At 42.5% G+C, this 22,926-nt stretch overlaps 1 protein-coding gene across 1 annotated transcript in view; it reads right to left on the reverse strand.

The window, feature by feature from the left end:
- LOC121862420 overlaps positions 1–22,926 on the reverse strand; it is a 107,228-nt gene that overhangs the window by 37,782 nt on the left and 46,520 nt on the right. Inside the window, exon 2 of the mRNA XM_042360695.1 lies at positions 2,386–2,435. Coding sequence (XP_042216629.1) covers positions 2,386–2,435 — 50 coding nt within the window. The remainder of the gene's footprint in view (positions 1–2,385; positions 2,436–22,926) is intronic.

Consider the following 22,926-nt stretch of genomic DNA (forward strand, 5'->3'; position numbering starts at 1 on the left):
TCTCTAAAACCTTCGATACTGTCGACTATACCATCCTCCTCTCAAAATATGAACATTACGGCATTAGGGGCCTGTCCCACAAAAGGTTTACCTCATATCTGTCCAACAGGATGCAGTATGTCTGCTATAATAATCACCAATCTGACTCCTCGCCAATCTTGTATGGAGTCCCCCAAGTTTCCATTCTCGGTCCAGTACTGTTTTTGTTGTACATAAACGACATAGTCCACGCCAGCTCACTCATAAAATACAACTTAATTGCAGACGATAGTAATCTCTATGCCAGCAACTCAGACCTCCATTCCTTGATGAGAACTATGAACACTGAATTAACTAAAGTCAGGAACTGAGTAATACGTTGTTACGAACCCCGCCACCAATTGTCATGATCTACCTACCCAGCACTACGAACCACGCCATCTATTGTCTTGATCTACCTACCCAGCACCACGAGCAACGCCATCTAGGGACGAAACACGAGTATGACTCGTCTTAGTTACCACTCCGGGGTTTCCCTTCTCCATATCCTGGTTGTTGCGTCACCTCCTCAAAGTCTTCTTTGTCAGCTCCAGTTCGAGGAGAGTTCAGTTCACTCTGGGAAGTGACCACAGGATCACCTATCCTGGAAACCTACGGCACAGTGACTACCTACCGTCTTCTACAATACTCAGCCTTACTCGTCAGCCATCTCAGCTCCGCACTTAAGTATTTGTAATCTTATATTGCCTCCCCGCGTCCACCTTGCTTCAAATTATTGTATGTTGTATAAATATGTATATCCTGTTAATGTTTAGGTTAAGTATGGTTAAGGGTAAATTATAGAAAGCTGAATATTTTGTTAAGGAATTTATGGTACTTTATTATACACAACAAAAACTCCCATCCTTTGTCTACCCTTTTATAGTCCGATTGTCTTTGTTTTTTTTTGTTGTTGCCTGTTGGGATCTGGGTAGACTTTTAACTATATTCTAAATCCCCAACTCGTAACAACGTAATAAACTGGCCTTAAACCTTAAGAAAACTCACTACACGATCTTTCACAGAAGGAAAAACTTACCCCCAGACTTGGACCCCCTGTACCTTGGTAATACAGTCCTCAAACGCGACCAAAATACTAAATTCATCCGAGTTATCGTTGATGAGAAAATTAACTGGAGAAACCACATACAAGCCATTCACAGTAAAGTCAATAAACAGTGCAGTATCATGTATCACACTCGACAGTCACTCACTCTCACAGCAATGATCTTGTCTATCAACACCTGATACACTGTCACACACTATGGGGGCCTGTGGCTCTTCAAAAACACAATCTCTGGTTACTGCACAAAAGAGAGTTATACCGACAATGACCTACTTGAAATTTGCTATATTGAAAATTTTGAAATTCGAAGATATTAAATCCTACTACTGTGCCCTCTTTGTTTACAAATCTATCACTTGTGAAGGTGTGGAACAACTTACCCCCTTCCCCATCCGAGCAAAGACTACGCTCCCTTCCTTTAAATCATCTCTCAAAAAATATCTATTGTTTAAGTATTAATATTTCTTGTAACACCTACTATATTTACAGTACCCGTTTTTTTTTGTACCATCAAAACCGTTTTATCGGAAATTATCCTGTAAATAGATAAGTAATTACCATTGCAATAAACATATTTGCCAACTAATCATAGTCCTGACAGCTCTGTCCTCTTGTTCAACTTTATTACTGTACAACCCATGTTGTACTGCTCCCCCATTCTACTTATGTTTTTCAATTCCACTGTAATTTATGTATACAAAAAAAAAATAAAAAAAAAAATAAATAAATAAATATTGAATTGATATCCGTGGTAAAATTAGGAGATGTTCTTATTACCACCATGCTATTGAACTATTCCAGATGATACTAAATGTTACATAATACTTCCTTGAGATAAATGTACAGTATATATCAGGTGCCTAAAAGAAAGCTCAGGCTCTTACTTGGCCCAGCCATGTCAATACTGTTATTATTATCCACTCTGTATCTGTATTTCTCTGGCAAAATGTTATGTTCGGGTTCAAACATGTCTCATTTTTGTGTTTGTGTGTTTCAATGCTTCATTGTATTAATATTTGTGGAGTGATTCCTTACATAGATGTCTCTGTTAGCTTATGTTATACACTGATAGTTGCACTTTCTTTTGTGTGTTATAATGTTATCAACTTTGTTGATGTAAGCTTACGTTTGCCACAGTATACGTTAGACCCTGCAAGAAGTTGTTTCTCTCACCCTGCCCGATGGCTTATTATATACACAACACAAAATAAACTGTTTCAATATCACTATCAATAACATACGTAGTGTGGCTCGCGTAGCTTCAGGGTGTGAGACGGCCTTGAAGGAGGGGGGTTACTCACCTGGGCGTGCGGTGGCAGGTGTTGGCTGGTGGCTGACACACACAGGTAGCCTGGCAGGGATGAGACAACAGGCGTTAGTATAGATTTTAATCTGTATAATGGACACGTTGAGAGACAAGCAAGCGATTAAAAGGGTAGATAATACATATCATCATCTCTGAAAAACCTTATATAAAAAAAACACACACACATCTAATTATAATAATACTGTAGTGACCAAAGTAGGCCTTCAAGCATACAGAGCGTCTCAACCTCACCTGTGTCTCGCGGTATTCTGACGTCGCTAAACACTCAATGACTCATTACCATCATTTGTGGTCCTGGGCGAGTAAGGACTCGTTAAGCCCCACTTGTGTATAGCTCAGGATGGGAAAAATGTGTCAAAACTTGTTGTTTTATACGTCTAAGGAATATGTTTACAAGAGTTAGTTTATGGATCAATGTGGGGTTATGAGTTTAGTAGTAATGGTGATTATAATAAGTGAATAATTCTATAATAATAATAATAATAATAATAATAATAATTTGAAGAGGAAGAAGAAGAAGAAGAAGACGAACGCAACATAGTGACAGTGGGTCAATCTCTTTAAATGTTTGATTGACTGTTTGTGTGTCTAGAAATATTAATTCTCTCACATATGTTTGGGATTAACGGTGGCCTAACATTATGATATCAAAGGTTACGCTAACATACACACACATACACACACACACACACACACACAAACACACACACACACACACAAACACACACACACACATATATATACACACACACACACGTGTAACAACAGAGGAAGAAGAAAGACCAGACCCACATCTCTATACAACCTACACCGTGTCTTTGTGATTGTAACGGCAGGTCGAGGCAAGACGCAACTTTTTCACTTGAGCTCTTTTGGGCTCTTAAGGCCTCTGTGTTAGGTGATTAAATTTTTTTTTTTTTTGTATGTTGGCTGAGAGGCTTGCTAGACCTTCAATACCACATTTCGACGATTCTCTCAACCTCTTCGGGCCAATTAGCCAGCGACCCCCCACCACCCCCGCCTCACTCTTTGGATCGCTGGAACGCGTACCGGGATGTTTTGTGGTCTTAAGTGACTTCATTGAATCTAGAGACAGGCACTCGAGGCCTCTGCTGCCCAAAGAACTCAAGAGGCTGTGACTCTTCCTTGACAAAACACTATTTATAGGAGAGGGTCCTGGACAAGATTCTTGGTTTCCTCTATGGCTTACGTCCTTCTCTCCCTATACGTCTGGTTACATGGGTCCTAGTCCTAATAAGCCCTATTATTCCAATCCTCAAAAGGTCTCCTAAATCCAATTGGTCCCACTCTGAACAAGTTCCAATTCATGAAGTCCCAAGATTAAAGTGACCCAAATCCTGGTAAGGGAAAAAAATCACAAAAAACGTTTTCCAATTCCGGAGTAGTAGGTGGAGGGTGAGAGAGGAAGGCCACGAGTGAGGGTGGAGGTCCTCTGTCTGACGAGAAATTACGCTCTAAGAAACACCTCATGTGAACATTTTCTCAGAGTGTCTCAGAGTGCGGCTTCTCTTTGTGTGCGTGTGTGTGTGTCTGTGTGTGTGTGTGTTTATGTATCTATTTGATCAGCTCCTCGTATGTTTATCTTTCTATCCATCTCTATTTCTATAATTTGTCTGTTAGTTTTTCTGTCTGTCTGTCTATCTATTCTCCACACAACACCATTTCGAAGATAAACCTTGTCTGTCTGAGGATTACAAACTCCACTGCCGCCACTTTACCCGAAACTCAAATTGGATTGTCTCTTGAAGCATCACAGCGGATCATGAGAGACCTCCTCAGCCTGTGATGTTGGACCATTCCATCACAGGAAGGAAAATGGTGGATAACATAAAACAGATACCAGGACAATAAACCATAAACTATACAAGAACAATACCAGATCTCTTCCTTCTTATTTTCCTTCATTCCTTCCTTCATTCCCTCCTTCTTCGACTCGTGGTTAACGGAGCCTGATGAGCTGTCCGCCCCACTGAATCCGCCATAACCATCTTCCTTGATACGATTCCTTCTACGTCATTAACTTGTGGGAGGTTCATAGAGTTTGGACAGAGATCCAGTGTGTGTGTGTGTGGGGAGACAATGTATACGACATTTCTTGATATATTATTTATTTTGAGTGTTCCTGTTTTCTTTCTATTTATTATAATTATTATTATTATTATTATTATTATTATTTATACAGAAGTAGTAGTAGTAGTAGTGCAGGCCGCACTGCACAACATCAAGATCAAGTGTCCAAGCTTTGCAATGTATGTTGAAAACGCCTATAGGAATCCATCAGACCTCTATATAGTAAACAACAAGGCTTTAAGAGGTGATACCATCAAAAAGTCAACTGAGGGAACAACGCAGGGGGACCCTGTTGCAATGGCAATGTATGCAATAGGCTTATCCGTGCTCCAACACACAATAAAATTTGAAACAACCGAGGTCAAGCAAGTGGCGTATGCTGACGACCTTACAGGAGCAGGAAAAGTGGAGGGCATCAAAAGTGGTGAGACCTGATAACATCATACGGTCCACAAATAGGGTACCACCCAAATGCCATCAAGTCCTTCCTCGTTGTGAAGCCAGAACTTATGAACGGGCATTTTTTCTTTTTTTTTTTATTGGGCACTCCCCTACATCCTTATGTAAGGTGAAGCGCAGAAGCGTTTACAGCGCCCAACAGGGAAGCATGCTATGTTCATGCTTGCCTTTATGTCTCATGAGTTAAGGGCGTAAGCCTGAAGAGTCAGTGGTTTATGTCATCAAGTTATTGGAAGCTCCAACAACTCCCTGAATAAGAAGTCGCAACTTTCGACTTACAACAGGTGCCTACTTTACTGCTAGGTGAACAGGGACTAATGGGGGCTAGCAAGTAAGTCCAAACAACTTGCACCCGCCCGGGAATCGAACTCGTGACATCTCGCTTGCGAGGCAAGAACGGTACCGCTTCTACCACCGGTCCCCCCTGAACGGGCAATGGAGGTGTTCGGTGGAAGTGAGGTCAAAATAACAAAGTATGGCCAAAGACACCTAGGCGCAGTAATCGGCACGACGGACTTCAAGACCGAGTACGTAACAGGAAAGGTGAATGAGTGGGTTAGGGAAATCCAAGCTCTGTCTGATATTGCTAACACAGAGCCACATGCGGCTTTTGCGGCATTCACCCATGGAGTCAAGCATCGCTGGAACTACCTGATCCGAACTATCCCTGATATCGGACCCCTCCTCCACCCTCTGGAAGAAGCTATCAGCGTCAATTTCATTCCCATATTAGTGAAACATCTTCACTTAACCCTTGCAGAGAGATCACCCCTTGCACTACCACCGAGACTGGGAGGAATGGCATTGACCAATCTAGAGGAGATTGCTGCCACAGAACATCAAACTCAGTTAAGCTCACGGCAGCCCTCACTGACCACATAATAGCTCAGAACGCAACAGGTGCGGTGGATACCAGCGAAATAACAAGATTCGACGGTCCATTACGACAGAACGACAGCACAGCCAAAGTGATAAGTTGTAGCAACTGATGCTGCAAGTACCAGAAAATTAAACAAAAAAAAGTAGCTATAGTGCAGGAGGTGGACGCCTCGAACTGGTTAACTACATTACCGATAAGGTCAAATGGTTTCAGTCTCAATAAACAAGAATTCACAGATGCCATTGCTCTAAGGTACGGTAGGCCAGTGGAAGGCTGGTTTGCCCTCCCAATGCATGTGTGACTCTTCCTATGACGTCGATCACGCCATGGTGTGCAAAAAAGGGGGCATCATATGCATGAGGCATGAAGAAGTAAGGGATCTCACAGCAAATATGTTGAAGGAAATCTGTCGTGATGCTAGGGTAGAACCGACCCTCCTTCCATTGGACGGTGAGAATTTCCAACATAGGACTTCAAACACATCCAACGAAGCCCGTGCTGACGTCAGTGCTCGAGGATTCTGGACGTGGGGACAGCAAGCCTTCTTCGACATCAGGATTTTTTATCCCATGGCCGCATGTCACCATAACTTAGCTCTTGATGCTGCACACAGGAGGAACGAGAACGACGAGATAAAGGCATACGGGGAGAAAATTCAGAACGTTGATCAAGGCAGCTTCACTCCTCTGGTGTTCACAACCTCTAGTGGGATGGGATCAAGTGCAAGATGCTTCTACGCCAGACTCACGGAGGTGCTATCTGAACAGAAGCAGCAGCCCAGAAGTTATGTTACAGCCTGGATGAGATGTCGACTGTCCTTCTCTCTCCTTAGGTCTCATTTGCTTTGTCTCAGGGGAACGAGAGCATCGACCCCAAAGCCGACAACAGTTGCAGATATTGACTATGAGGCAACAGTTACTGAATGTCACATAGATCTGCGGCTCAACTAACTCAACACAGCTAGGGTAGTTACTTATGTATTAAGATATTTAATATTAAGGTAATAAAATGATGGCGAAGGTATGGTTATTGGGGCCAATAAAAAAAATATAATTAGTAGTGGTGTAGTAATAGTAGTAGTAGTAGTATCAACACCACTTTCAATTTCACTATCATGAGTAATAGATATGGAGTTACTTTAAACCTTCTTCACCTCCTCACCCTTATTAGCCTAACTTCCTTATCTCCCCTCATTATCATTTTACTCCATCTTCCCTCACCACCACCTCCTCAACTCACCCCTTATCTGTACCAAGGGGAAAATTCTCCTTAGCTTTTAGTAATGACCTCAGCTTCTCTCAACCCATAACACCCTGGCCACACCAAGCTAAGAATCTCACCTCTGGGCTGTGTGTGTGTGTGTGTGTGTGTGTGTGTGTGTGTGTGTGGCACTCATTTCTTTCTCCTTGTTTCCTCCTAACCTAACCTAACCCATCTCTAACGTCTTTAAACTTTAACTCATTATCTCCCATGAAAATTTATTAATTAATAATCACTAGGTGGTATCGTTACAGGTTAGTAATTAATTTAAGATTGCTTTATGTAAATCTCGGCGACCAATTTTCATAACTCAAGACGGTAATCATTTATTTTTCGGTTAATACGGATTTTTCTTTTTAGTTAAGGTTAAATTATGTAAATTCTTAGAGGGGGGATGTTCATTTGTATTGAGACGTTGGTTGTGTATTGTAGATTTAGTGAGTAAATATGTGTGTGTGTGTGTGTGTGTAGACGTAAGGATGAGTGCTGTGTTTGTGTGTTTACTGTACATACTGTATGTGTGTATGTGGATGTAATGATGGGAGCTTGTGTGTTAATGTACTGTATGTGTGTGTGTGTATGTGGATGTAACAACGAGTGTTGTGATGTATTCTGACCTTGCTAGAGTAAAGGTCTCGGCAGGCTTAGCTCCCGGGGATTAATTGTCAGTAATACCTAGTGCTACTTTGGAACAGGGCTGTGCCCTTCAGAGGGCCGAGTTAGAGTTAGAGAGGGCCAAGGAACAAATCTTGAAATTAGAGGAAGTGATAACGAGGATGAAGGAAGAAACGAGACAAGGAAAGCACGTGTCTGACAAAAACTCATGTGCATAGAAGGGTGTGAGGAGAGGGACGACCAAACTGGTGGTGAAAAAAACATACCAAGGTGGTGAAAAAACTCACCAAGTATACGACAACAACAGCTTAGAGTACCAACTCTTTCAGTCCTTTGACAAGAATTGGACGTTAGCATAGTCAGGGACAAGGCTGACAAGGAAGGTACGAAAACCTTAATTGTTGGCGATTCCCAGGTACAGTACCTGGACAGAACTTTTTGTGGTAAAAATAAAAATAGGATGAGGGTGTGTTTGCCAGGAGCTGGGGTGGGGGATACAGCTGACAGGATGGACAATATCTTGTCTGGTAATGGGAACAAACCCATTATCTGCCTCAGTGCAGGAGGCAATGATATTAGCCCGTGTAGGAGTGAGGAGCTTCTTGATAAGTTCAAGACAGCTATAGAACATATTTATCGTATTAGGTCGAAGGGAGGGATCCCTATCATATGTGGTGTCCTGCCTAGAAGGAGAGTTGGCAATGAATGGTTGTCAAGGGCAGTTGGTGTTAACGGCCATCTTGACAGATATTGCAAGTCAATATCAGCCCCATTCATTGACAACTGGGATAACTTCTAAGGCAGCGTAAGGGCGGTAACGAGCAGGATGGTTGTCCGCTGCTCGTTTGCTTGTTCGCAGCCCCACTAAGGGGGATAGACAGAGGTGAGAAGGTCGCTGCTGCTTCGTCACACATCATACACTACCCAGCTAGCACCATAGCTGCACTTCCCCAGCTGTTCGATTACAATTCTGGTTGTGTGCTCATCCTAGGCTCCTGGAGCTCGTGGCCTGATTCCCCAGTCCTTCACTTTTCGGCTGTCAATCTTCGGACACCTGCTCCAGCTACTACAGCGGCTTCCACATCATCGCCACTTCCTCTACGCCCTATCCACTGCCCGTGCCCTGGCGTCTCTCCTGTGTGGCAAGACATCGCCCACCAATGCCGGTGCCAAGTGAGGAAGCTGCCCTGGACCTTCCCCATGACAGCGGACCACAGAGTTAATGGAACATTCCACGGGGCTGCCGCCGTAGGAAATATCTGTACTTTGTTTGACTTCCATAATTGTTTGACTCACGTAATTGTTTGACTCCCGTAATTGCTTGACTTCCGTAATTGTTTGACTCCCGTATTTGTTTATTTAATATTTGTGAGTGGTGTCAATTATTGTGATTATTTTCGTAGTAAAGAGATGTCAATCTCTAGCGGTTGTTTGTTATCCTCGTAATCCCATGGTTCTTGACTTTTCTTTTATAAGATCCTGATTAGGCTGGCAAGGGATTTATATCCTAAAGTCCAGGCCTTTACAGGGACCTTTATGCTAGGGATGGAGTGCATCTGTCTAGGGATGGGGTGGCAACTTTGGCCGGCTCTCTCGAGAAGGCAGTTCAAAAGATGTAGAAGTCTTTAAACTACTTGGAGAACATATGAGCACGGGGGTGGAGGAGACTGCAGAGGGAGCAGGTAAGCAAAGTGAAACGTTACAGGGAAATAGTGCTAGGAATTATGACAAAACTATATTAGGAAGGGAGTTAAAACAAAACGCAACAAAGAGAGGACTCAGAACATGACTAACTTATATGTCTACTACGCATACAGTAGAAGTATGAGAAACAAAATGGATGAAATCAGGGCATTGGTATGTACCGAAAAAATCAATATAATAGCATTCACCGAAACATGGATAAACCTAGACTCACGTGAGTTACCTGTCGAATACCAAATTGCAGGTTACAAATTATTCCTTACCGATAGGCAGATTAGGAAAGGGGGCAGAGTAGCAATCTATATCAGGGATAATCTGAAGTGTGAAATAAATAAGGAAATAAAAACTGAGCGGAATACAGAAACAATTAATCACAGGAGTAATATATAGACCTCCTGATCTTGATAGAGTTAATGAGCGACTTATTTGGGATGAAATGTGCAGGGCTTCCATTCATAGCAAAGTCTGTATAGTAAGCGACTTTAACTTTAGCCAAATAGATTGGATTGACCTGACTGGTAACTCAGAATCAGAGGATTTTCTTGAAACAATCCAGGACTATTTCCTAAGCCAACATATAATAGAACCCACCCGGGGTAATAATATACTAGATTTAGTTCTGTCAAACAGAAAACCTCATTAGTAATGTCGAGGTAGGGAACGAACTTGCTAACAGCGATCACAAAGAAATTAGATTCAGTTAGAGTTTCAGGGCAGCTGCAAGGAAAATTCCACTAAAGTTCCAGATTTCAGAAGGGCAAACTTTGATAGTTTGAAGAGGCAACTGAGAGAAGGGATATCACACCTGGGGGTGAATTACATGACGTCACATGAGGTGACCTTACACAATGTACCCACAGAGGGCGACCTCACCTTACCTGGAGACCTGACGGTTGAGGATGACCTGATAACGAGATCTGAGGTTGATGAGTTCCACAACAATTTAAATAATGAGTTACTTAATGCACAAAGGCAAAACATACCATACAGAAAACTCAGATCAAATAACAATGACCCTAAATGGATACATAATTATTTAAAGAATATTATTGTACAAAGGAAGGCTATAGGTATGAGAATAAATCGAAGTGAAGTTTACCTCCGAGATTATTATAAGGTATTGGCCGGAAGGTTTAAGATCGAGATAAGAAAAGCAAAGAGAAATAATGAACTGAAGGTAGCAAGGGAGGTGAAGTCAAACCCCAAGGGCTTCTATCAAATGTATTAAACTAAAACACGAGAAAATTGACCAATGCCGTCAGATACCGGCAAGCTAACTGATAACGACTGAGAAATGAGCAATAATCTGAATAAATATTTTCAACAGTTTTCACCACCGAAAATTTAAACATGATACCTGACGCACGGACTCTATACAGAGATAGTGAAGAAAATAAATTAAGCGAGATAGGAGTGACTAGTAACGATGTTAGTAAGCAAATAGACAAACTAAAGCCTATTAAGTCACCAGGTCCCGATGAGATATTTGCCAGAGTATTAAAGAATGTAAGGAAGTGCTTAACATGTTCTTAAAGATGAGTGTAGTACCAGAACCCTGTAGGATAGCGAATGTAATGCCGATTTTCAAGAAGGGAGATTGATCACTATCCTCTAACTACCGTCCAATCAGTCTAACATCAATTGTAGGCAAATTACTGGAAGCAATCATTTCAAACTCTATTCGAAATCACCTGGAGAAACACAAGTATTTCAATGATTCCCAACATGGCTTCACAAGTGGTCGTTCATGTCTAACTAATCAATTAACATTCTTTTCATCTATTTTCGAATCAGTGAACGAGAGGCACAATAATGATGTGGCATATCTCGACTTTAACAAAACCTTAGACAGAGTCCCCCACGATAGACTAATATGAAAAGTGGAGGCTCATGACATTAAAGGAGATATTCTAAAATAGATTAGGGTGTAGTTACAGGACAGGAAACAGCGAGTGAGCATTAACGGCACTAAATCCCATTGGAGCAACGTCACTAGTGGAGTACCCCAAGGCTCAGTACTTGGACCATTATTATTTATTTTATACATAAACGACATAGATATCGGCCTAGACAGCAACATAAATAAATTTGTTGATGACACTAAAATAGGGCGTGTAATTAAATCTGACGAGGACTCAGCAAAGATCTAAATAAATTTTTCGAATGGTCTAAGAAATAGCAGAGGAAATTCAATGAGGACTAATGTAAAGTACTCAGTATAGGAGATGTAAACAGGTAAACCAGATACCAGATGAACAACGATGTTATTGAGAAATCCGACTGCGAGAAACATTTGGTAGTAATGATAAGTAAGAATCTTAAGCCATGTAAGCAATGTGTATTTGTTCGAAACAATGCTAATAAGGTACTTGGATTCATACAAAGGAGTGTTAGTTACAAGACTAGCGAGGTCATCTTAAAACTATATTTTGAGCTTGTGAGACCTCATTTGGATTACGCAGTTCATTTCTGGTCACCGTACTATACAGAATGGATATAGAATACTTGGAAAGAATTCAGAGGAGAATGGCAAGACTAATCCCGGGCATTAGGAACCTTGAGTACAGAGACAGGTTAAAGCACCTTAATTTGCACTCCCTCGAGAGACGTAGAGTGAGGGGCGATATGATAGAGGTGTATAAATGGAAGTCAGGGCTGAACAAAGGTACTCAAAGTATCTAACCAGGAACGAACTCGTACCAATGGTTTTAAATTAGACAAATTTAGATTTAGGCGCGAAATAGGTAAATATTGGTTTGAAAATAGAGTAGTGGACGAGCGTAACAAGTTACCAAATATCATCATTAACTCGAATACGCTGGATAGCTTCAAACATAGGTTGGGTGGATATTTGAGCAATAGGGGTTTGGTGTACAGTAAATGGGACTACCCCAGTATGGGCCAATAGACCCGCTGCAGTTTCCTCCATTCATATGTTCATATGTATATATATCTGTGTGTGGGTTGTGTTCGTGTATATACTAATTTATTTGGCGACCTGTGGTGTAATGGCCAGAATGCCTACCTCGCAAGCGAGTGGACTCGGGCTCGATTCCCGGGCAGAGTGAAACTGTGAGCAAGTTTCTTTACGCCGTTTGCCTCTGTCTACCCAGTAGTAATTGGGGACTGGAGATTAATCGATTTGCAGATCGTATTCCGGGATAATGGTTAGCCAGTGAAGTTGGCGAGTTGTCCGGTCTTCTCGGATTATTCCTTGATATTGGATCGTGCAACTCGTTAACTTAGGGTGTAGTTGTTGTGTCAGCGACAGCTTCTACACCTTAAACAAATATGCCTAGGTGGCCCTTGAGCCGGCCACATTCGTTACACAAGAAGCAACCATTATACTGTATATGTAGTACATGAGAAGTATAGGTTTAATAATATAGTCTTGTGTGAATATAGAATATAAACAAGCAATATATTTGTAGTACTGTACAGTATATGAGGCCCGTACGACCAGAGTGGGCAAAGAGCCAGAAAAAAAAATACCACTGACGCTTTCCTCTGCCGCTCACCACCCTCACCGCGTGGGTAGTTTTACTTAATAGCAAAAATCGACCAAATTGACACTTCCAGGGGTGGTTTCACCTGTCCTTGTGTGAATAAATCTCGTTTTTGACCATAGTGGCGCTATGTCCATTCTGGTCATAACGCGTCATATGTAGCATATACAGGAAATGGTTCAGGGGGAGAGAGAGAATGAATGAAAGAAACAGAGAAATTAAAGTGGGAATGTAGAGAAACTATGTAAATACGTGAGGGAGAAAGAAAATGACACAGATAGACAGAGATAAAGAAAATGAGATACACAGAGAGAACTAAACAGAAATGAAAAAAAGAAAACAAAAATTTGAGAAAAAGAAGAACACACACACACAAAAAATATACCAATGTAATCAGACACGAGAAATAAACAGATATTTCAACACGATCTTCCACTTATAGACTACATCAGCTATGCAGCTCCTCCCCTCACACACACTGCGTCATCACACTCCCAACCCGTGTCAGGGTCCCCAGACTGTCTAGGTAGGGCGTGGGAGACTCCATACGTCAACAGACCCCCACACGGAATCTATCCACGCCGTTGGTAATATTGGGCCCTGGTTTTCGAAATATACGTATGTGGTGACTTGCAGCAAAAATATCGGCATAATTTGTAGCGTATTGAGTTGTAAAACAATAGCATATTATGAACCAGTGTACACAGTAGTCGAATAATCCAATTCAATAACTTGATTTTAACAGGTTGTGCCACATTGCCAGTCCCTTTATTATTTACAGTTTTTTCGCGTTTTTCATGCCAAACCCAAAAGTATCCACAAACCTTCTAATGCAATGATGTAAAAAACTCAAACATATTCGGAATTAGCGTGGCCGATAGACAAATAATCCAACCCAAGCAATTAGATTTTGAAAACTTTTGCAAAACTGTCACTCCCTACTACACACGCTCCCACACAACTTCACACGACCCCCACACGCCTCCACAAGCACCCACACTCCCCCACACGCCCTCACACGATTACACACGCCCTTACAAGCTCCCAAACGCTTCCAAACGCCTCCACACGCCGCACAGACCTTCACACGATCCTACATACCCTCACACGACCCTCACAAGACCCCCACACGCCACAACACGCACTTACACTCCCCCACACGCCCCCACACGACCCCACACGTTCTCACACGCCTCCAAACACCTCCACACGCCTCCACATGACCCTACACAACTCCACACTCCCACACATGCCTCCGCACGCTCTCACACGCCTCTACACGCCCTTACACGCGTCCATATAACCCTACACGCCTCCACACCACCCTATACGCTTCCACACGCCAACACACGCTTCCACACTTCCTCACACGCCTCCACACGCCCTCATGCGCCTTTACACGCCCCCACACGTCCCCACACGCCTCCACACTCCCTCACAAGCCTTCACACGATCCTACACGCCTCCAAACGACTCCACACGCCCCCATATGCCTCCACACGATCCTACACGCCTTCACACAACCCTACATGCCTCCACACACTCTCGTACGACTCCACACGCCTCCTCGCGCGCCCTCGCACACCTCCACACGCCTCTCTACGCCTCTACACAACACTACCCGCCTCCACACTCCTACACATGCCTCCGCACGTTCTCACACGCCCTCACATGACCCTACACGCCTCTACACCACACTACACGCTTTTACACGCCCTTATACACCTCCACACATCTTCACACGCCTCCACACGACTCAACATACGCTCACACGCCTACACACACCCTCACATACCCTTACTTACCCCCACATGCCCCCACACGCCACCACACGACCTTACACGCCTCCACACGATCCTACACGCCTCCACATGCCCCCACACGCCTCCACACAATCCTACACGCCTCCACATGCCCCCAAACGCCTCCACACGATCCTACACGCCTCCACATGCCCTCACACGCCCCCACACGATCCTACACGCCTCTACATGCTTCCCCACACGCCTCCACATGACCACACACGCCTCCATATGATCGGTCCTTAGCCTCGTCGACGCTAAGAATATATTTTGGCCCAACAAGATAGTGAACACCTGTCCGGTTGGATTTTGTCTTCATTGTGAGAATTAAGGAAAAATATGTATTATGTGTGTGTATATGTTTGTCTGTGTACATGTCTGTCTGTATGTATGTATGTATGTATGTATGTATGTATGTATGTATGTTATGTATGTAAGTACTGTATGTATTTGAATGTGTACATGTTTATGCTTGTACATATTGTCTGGGTGTAAGTGCGTTCTATATCTGGAGAAACAAAATGGATGATATTAAGGCCTTGGTATGTACCGAAGAAATCGATATAATTGCATTCACTGAAACATGGATCAACCTAGACACACGTGAATTACCAGTCGAATACCAAATTGCGGGTTACAAACTGTTCCATACCGATAAGCAGACCAGGAAAGGAGGCGGAGTAGCAATCTATGTTAGGGATAATCTGAAGTGTGAAATAAATAAGGAAATAAAAACTGAGAGGAATACAGAAACAATTTGGATAGAATTAAGCGACGGTCGGGAAAAATTAATCACAGGGGTAATATATAGACCCCCCAATCTTGATAGCGTCAATGAGCGACTTATCTGGGATGAAATGCGCAGGGCTTCCATACACAACAAAGTCTGTATAGTAGGCGACTTTAACCTTGGCCAAATAGATTGGACTGTCCTTACGGGTAACTCAGAATCAGAGGATTTTCTCGAGACGATCCAGGACTGTTTCCTAAGTCAACATATAACCGAACCCACACGGGGTAATAATATACTGGATTTAGTTCTGACGAACAGAGAAAACCTCATTAGCAATGTCGAGGTAGGGAACGAACTTGCAAACAGCGATCACAAAGAAATTCGATTCCAGTTAGATTTTCAGGGCAGACGTAAGGAAAATTCCACTAAAGTACCAGATTTCAGAAGGGCAAACTTTGACAGTTTAAAGAGGCAGCTGAGAGAGGGGGTGTCGCGCTTGGCCGTGAACCTGACAGATGACACCGACCTGATAACGAGATCTGAGATTGCCGAGTTCCACGATAATTTAAATAGTGAGTTACTTAATGCACAAAGGCAGAACATACCATACAAAAAACTCAGATCAGACAACAATGACCCTAAATGGATAAATAATTATTTAAAGAACATCATTGGCCAAAGGAAGGCTATAGGTAGAAGGATAAATCGTGGCGAAATTCACCTCCGGGACTATTATAGGGTATTGGCGAGTAGAGTTAAAACCGAGATAAGGAAAGCAAAGAGGAATAATGAGGTAAGGATAGCAAGGGAGGCGAAGACAAACCCCAAAGGATTCTACCAAATGTATCAAACTAAAACACGAGAAAAGATTGGACCAATACGGTCAGACTCCGGCGAGCTCACTGATAACGACGGAGAAATGAGCAATAATTTGAATAAATATTTTTCAACAGTTTTCACCACCGAAAATCTAAACATGATACCCGAGGCACCGACTCTATTCAGAGATAGTGAAGAAAACAAATTAAGTGAGATAGTAGTGACTAGTAACGATGTTAGTAAGCAAATAGACAAACTAAAGCCCAATAAGTCACCTGGTCCCGATGAGATATTTGCCAGAGTATTAAAGGAATGTAAGGAAGAGCTTAGTATGCCCTTAGCAAAGTTGTTTAACATGTCCTTAAAAACAGGTGTAGTACCAGAATCCTGGAGGATAGCGAATGTAATACCGATTTTCAAGAAGGGGATAGATCACTATCCTCTAACTACCGCCCAATCAGTCTAACATCAATAGTAGGCAAATTACTGGAAGCAATCATTTCAAAGCTCTATTCAGAAATCACCTGGAGAAGCACCGATTGATCAATGATTCCCAGCATGGCTTCACAAGCGGACGTTCATGTCTAACTAATCTATTAACATTCTTTTCATCAGTTTTCGAATCAGTGGACGAGGGGCACAATTATGATGTGGTATATCTCGACTTTAGCAAAGCCTTCGACAGAGTCCCCCACGAAAGACTAATTAGAAAGGTAGAAGCTCATGGCATCAAAGGTGACATCCTTAAAATGGATTAGGGCGTGGTTACAGGACAGGAAACAGCGAGTGAGCATTAATGGCACTAAGTCCCATTGGAGCAACGTCACAAGTGGAGTTCCCCAAGGCTCAGTACTTGGACCATTATTATTTATTATATACATAAACGACATAGATATCGGCATAGACAGCAACATAAGCAAATTTGCTGATGACACTAAAATAGGACGTGTTATTAAATCTGACGAGGACTCCGCAAAACTACAGGAAGATCTAAACAAATTTTTCGAATGGTCTGAAAAATGGCAGATGAAATTCAACGTGGACAAATGTAAAGTACTCAGTATAGGAGATGTAAACAGGGAAACCAGATACCAGATGAACAACGATGCCATAGAGAAATCCGACTGCGAGAGAGATTTAGGAAGTAATGATAAGTAGGAACCTTAAGCCAAGTAAACAATGTGTTTTTGCTCGTAACAAGGCTAATAAAGTACTTGGGTTCATACAAAGGAGTGTTAGTTACAAGACTAGCGAGGTCATCCTAAAACTGTATCTTGCTCTTGTGAGACCACACCTGGATTACGCAGTTCAGTTCTGGTCACCGTATTACAGAATGGATATAGAATCCTTGGAAAGAATTCAGAGGAGAATGACAAGACTAATCCCGGGCATTAGGAACCTTGAGTATAGAGACAGGTTAAAGCATCTTAATTTGCACTCCCTTGAGAGACGTAGAGCGAGGGGCGACCTGATAGAGGTGTATAAGTGGAAGTCAGGGCTAAACAAAGGGGACATTACAAAGGTACTCAAATTATCCAACCAGGAGCGAACTCGTAACAATGGTTTTAAATTAGACAAATTTAGATTTAGGCGTGAAATAGGTAAACACTGGTTTGGAAACAGAGTAGTGGATGAATGGAACAAGTTACCAAATATCATCATTAACTCGAATACGCTGAATTGCTTCAAACATAGGTTGGATGCTCATATGAGCAATAGGGGTTGGGTGTAAACGGGACTGCCCAGTATGGGCCAATAGGCCCGCTGCAGTTTCCTCCATTCTTATGTTCTTATGTTCTTATGCTTTTATGCCTGTGTATACATATCTGTGTGTTTATATATGTATGTGTATGTATTTCTGCATGTATCTATGTGAGTGCGTGTATATGTATATCTGCATTTATGTATATGTGTATGTATATATGTCTACATGTATGTGTGTGAGTGTGTGTTCATACATTTGTTTGATTATGTGAGAAAAACACCGAATAAATAAATATTAAGTAACAAATGAACAACAAACATAAATAACAAGGCAAATGAAAATCAGCAAACGAAGAAATAACAAATGAGTAAAGAAAACAAACAAACAATGAATATAAAAACAAACAAAAGAAAGGAATGAATAAGACACAAACCAATGAAGTCGTCGTTAAAGGAACCAGCACCATTCCGTTAATAACAAGGTGGCCCAATATTTGACCGCGGTTGGCTGGGTCAACACTATGCTAACCCACACCTACTATAATACCACCATCATATATTGTCTCGCTCTCTTTATATATATTTTTTTCTTAGCTAATATATTACGATAATATTTTTTGGTGAGTCGAGGATACTAATTATATAGGTTAATATCGCTACGTTATCTCTCACATTTTCCGAGAATTGAATGGCTGACGAGAGACCTAACCTAACCTAACTTACCTAACCGAACCTAACCTAACCTAACCTAACCTAACCTAACTTAACATAACTTAACCCAATTTCAGGTGAGAGACAATCACGATATTAATTTTGCCCTTAGCTAACTTGGTTAACATATCATTAAAAACCGGTGCAGTACAGTACCAGAATCCTAGAGGATAGCAAATGTAATGCCGATTTTCAAGAAGGGAGATAAATCACTTTCCTGGAACTACCGTCATCTCAGTTTAATATCAATTGTTCCCAATAGGTGTTTCTCACCTGACCTTTGAGTTCACGAAATGCTCTGTTAGCTTTGAGGAATGCCAAGAGGTTATCACTAAATTTATTTTGCTTATAAGTGTTGACAAGCTGTTCTACCCTCTCTCCTTCTTTGGTGAGGATGGGGTCATGTGTCCACAGAGGTGGTTTAGTGCTGCCCCCCTTCCTCCTTGACTTTATCCAGGTAATGACATTTACATGATCACAGCAAAATTCATCCATTGACCCAGGTGTATATCCAGCATACCATCTGAAGTGCAGTTTAAGATTATCTGGGATGTTAATTCTGAGCTTAGGATGGGGTTCACTCTTGACATCAGCAACAGTGTATTCAGTAAGTATTGGATAATGATCACTGACTAGGTGTTCTGAGATGACCTTAGCCTTGATATTACTGTCTACTTGGTTATACTCAATCACATAATCAAGTCTGCCCCCCATCAGATGTGTCACTTTGTCTGTGTCGTATACAGTGATATTATGATTATTGATGTAATTCACGAACACTCTCCCATTAGAGTTACACTAGACATCACCGAGGACAGTGTGACGGGAGTTAAAATCACCCATACACAGCATAGCATTGGAACCTGATGGCTTTGGTAACACGTCCGCTCGCAGCTCATTACACCGAACATAGATGTTATACCGCGAAAATTGACTGTTTGCTGTCTTTACTGTAAATAGTTTATAGTGAATGCTTTCATCATTGTGAGTTTTGATCCATTTACAGACCAGACCATTCTTTACATAAGTGAGCAGGCCGCTTCCTGCTCCACTATTGTATGCTGTAAGCCCAGCTATCTGGGGTGTAAGGTTCTTGTAAACCAATTACATTAATGCTAAAAACTTTAACAAACCATTGTAGGTCATTATTTCTGCGGTTAACACTCCGGATATTCCATGAAATGAACCTAAGTGTTCGCGTTACTCGTTCCACCTTGAACTTAGTATAGAGAGTCGCGCGTTGGCTTCATAGATCAACCTGACCAGTAAGTTAACCGTTTCAAATTCATCACCTCTGGAGTTCTTGATAATGCGCCTCATTGTCCTTATTCCAGTAGGAAGAAGTACAGGGTTGTGGATAGTTTTCAGACCTGGGGTTATTAAAGAGACCACGCTGGCAGTCTGGGGCTCATTCTCCCCATTCATGCTTCCATCACTATCGGTCTCGCTCTGGCTACTCACCCTCAAGTTCGCATCATTACGAGAGGAGGCACCAGCTCCTTCAGAAGCTCCACTGACACTATCACTGCCATTGTTCACTGGTACACTTACTTGGCACGCTTTAACCTGACCTGCATTGGCTAACGAAGGAGAGTCACTGTGCCTGTTGACTTCAGGTGGTGGAACCGATCGAGATGGAATGAGAGAGTGGAGGGAGAGAGTGCGATGGGGGTGGGGATTGAGAGAGTAGAGGAAGAGAGTAACAGAGGAAGGGGAAGGGGGAGTGAGAGAAAGAGCATGAGAGAAGAGAGAGAGAGTGAGAGAAATAGTATGGGCGAGTGCGTGAAAGAGCATGAGAATAGGGGGAGAGTGGAAGAAAGAGTGTGAGAGAGGAGGGAGAAAGTGATAGAAAGAGTATAAGAGAGTGAGAGAGAGAGCGTGAGAGAAGAGATAGAGAGAGTGAGAGAAAGAGTATGAGAGAGGAGGGAGACAGTGAGAGAAAGAGTATGAGAGAGTGAGAGAAAGAGTACGAGAGAGTGAGAGAAAGAGCATGAGAAAAGAGAGAGAGTGAGAGAAAGAGTATGAGAGAGGAGGGAGAAAGTGAGAGAAAGAGTATGAGAGAGTGAGAGAAAGAGCATGAGAAAAGAGAGTGAGAGAAAGAGTGTGAGAGAGGAGGGGGAAGTGAGAGAAAGAGTATGAGAGAGGAGGGAGAGAGTGAGAGAAAAGAGTATGAGAGAGGAGGGAGAAAGTGAGAGAAAGAGTATGAGAGAGGAGGGAGACAGTGAGAGAAAGAGTATGAGAGAGTGAGAGAAAGAGCATGAGAAAAGAGGGAGAGTGGGAGAAAGAGTGTGAGAGAGGAGAGAGAAAGTGAGAGAAAGAGTATGAGAGAGTGAGAGAAAGAGCATGAGAAAAGAGGGAGAGTGGGAGAAAGAGTGTGAGAGAGGAGGGAGAAAGTGAGAGAAAGAGTATGAGAGAGGAGGGAGACAGTGAGAGAAAGAGTATAAGAGAGTGAGAGAAAGAGCATGAGAAAAGAGGGAGAGTGGGAGAAAGAGTGTGAGAGAGGAGGGAGAAAGTGAGAGAAAGAGTATGAGAGAAGAGAGAGAGACTTAGAGAAAGAGCATGAGAAAAGAGGGAGAGTGGGAGAAAGAATGTGAGAGAGGAGGGAGAAAGTGAGAGAAAGAGTATGAGAGAGTGAGAGAAAGAGCATGAGAGAAGAGAGAGAGAGAGTGAGAGAAAGAGTATGAGAGAGGAGGGAGACAGTGAAAGAATGAGTATGAGAGAAGAGAGAGAGACTTAGAGAAAGAGTATGAGAGAATAGGGAGAGAGTGAAAAGACCCATAACCTATAATCCCTAAAGAAAACCCTATCTCCCCGACCCCCCAGGAACCCCCTACGTTCCCACTCGCCCTCAAGACCCCCCCCCTCCACCTCCACCTCCCAACCCCCCGCGACGGAGTGACATTGGCCAGTGTTGACACCTAACGACTGTTGACATTGAAGTGCCTTGTTGACCCAGCAGTAACGATGGCTGCCCAGGACCCTAATATCACCCCCTCCCCTTTCCCCCCTAGAGACCCCCCTCTCCCCACTCTTCCCCCCTCTCCTCCCCTCTTCCCACTCTCGCCCCCCTCTCTCCCCATATCTAGTTCTCTTATCCACAAAGAATCGTAGAATAAGTTTTTTTTAATTGTTATCTTTTACTTTTCTTTTTTTTTCAATCTTTTTATCAATTATTTTCTTACCACAATATTCATCTTTGTTTATCTAATTTAACCATTTTTTCCTTTGTTTCTGTCGAATGTTAATATTTCCATCGCTATTTCAATATTTCCATGACTATTTAAACCTTTATTAACTTCTATTTAACTCATTTCATCTCTACATTAACCCTTTTAAAACATTTATCTTATTAAGTCATCCCTTGCATAAATTCAACGCTCTCTCTTTCCAACTCTTTCTCAAAACCCGTAATTATGATGGATTCTAAGGTGAAAAATAATTGAACTATAATCATCAACTTGGTATCACAACCTAAGTCACTTTATCATTAGTAATATTCTAACTTAAGGGAAGAAATTCTCGTTGGGTCCCTGTTGAGAATCAGAGCTCTGGTACGTCTATTTACTTACGGTCATCATTTCCCCCCTCAGGTGGGAGTGGCCAATGAGGCGGGATTTACAGAGGTGGGGATTAGTTAATCTAGTGGATTTATACAGAGCAGTGATGTGTTGGGTTTGTGGGTGGGTGGGTAGGTGTGGGGAATGAGAGAAGGGGATTGAGTGGGTGTGTGAAAATGGAAAATAAAAACAAACAAAACGAAATTTGAGGTCATACCCATAGCCAAATTCAAGCCGGCGCCATTGATGATCGACGACGAAGAGATTGAGTACTCTAAACAAGGCAGGTTGCTCGGCCTCACATTTTCTCGGACAGGCATCATTCCCCACGTGAAGGACAGACTAAATAAAGCCAAAGTCGCCGCAGCCAAATTAAAACGTTTTAAACTGATGCCTGAGAAGATACAAGTTCACCTGTACAAGGCGCTGGTGAGGCCTGTGTTGGAGTACCCATCTATACCACTCGTCACACTCGGGAAGACTAGACTACAACAACTACAGAGCTTCCAAAACAAGTGTCTGAGGTCAGCCAGTGGCCAAGCGCCACCCTACTAGGAGACAGTGGAAACCATCCACCTAAGAAATAAAACAGAGGCCCTCAACTTCAGGTTCCATCGCCTAGGGAAGAAGGTTTGGGACAAGCTCCTGGACGACCCTCACAGCCCAGACCTACG

Source organism: Homarus americanus, unplaced genomic scaffold (assembly GCF_018991925.1).
Source record: "Homarus americanus isolate GMGI-L3 unplaced genomic scaffold, GMGI_Hamer_2.0 scaffold31037, whole genome shotgun sequence".
Classification (NCBI taxonomy): Eukaryota; Metazoa; Arthropoda; class Malacostraca; order Decapoda; family Nephropidae; genus Homarus; species Homarus americanus.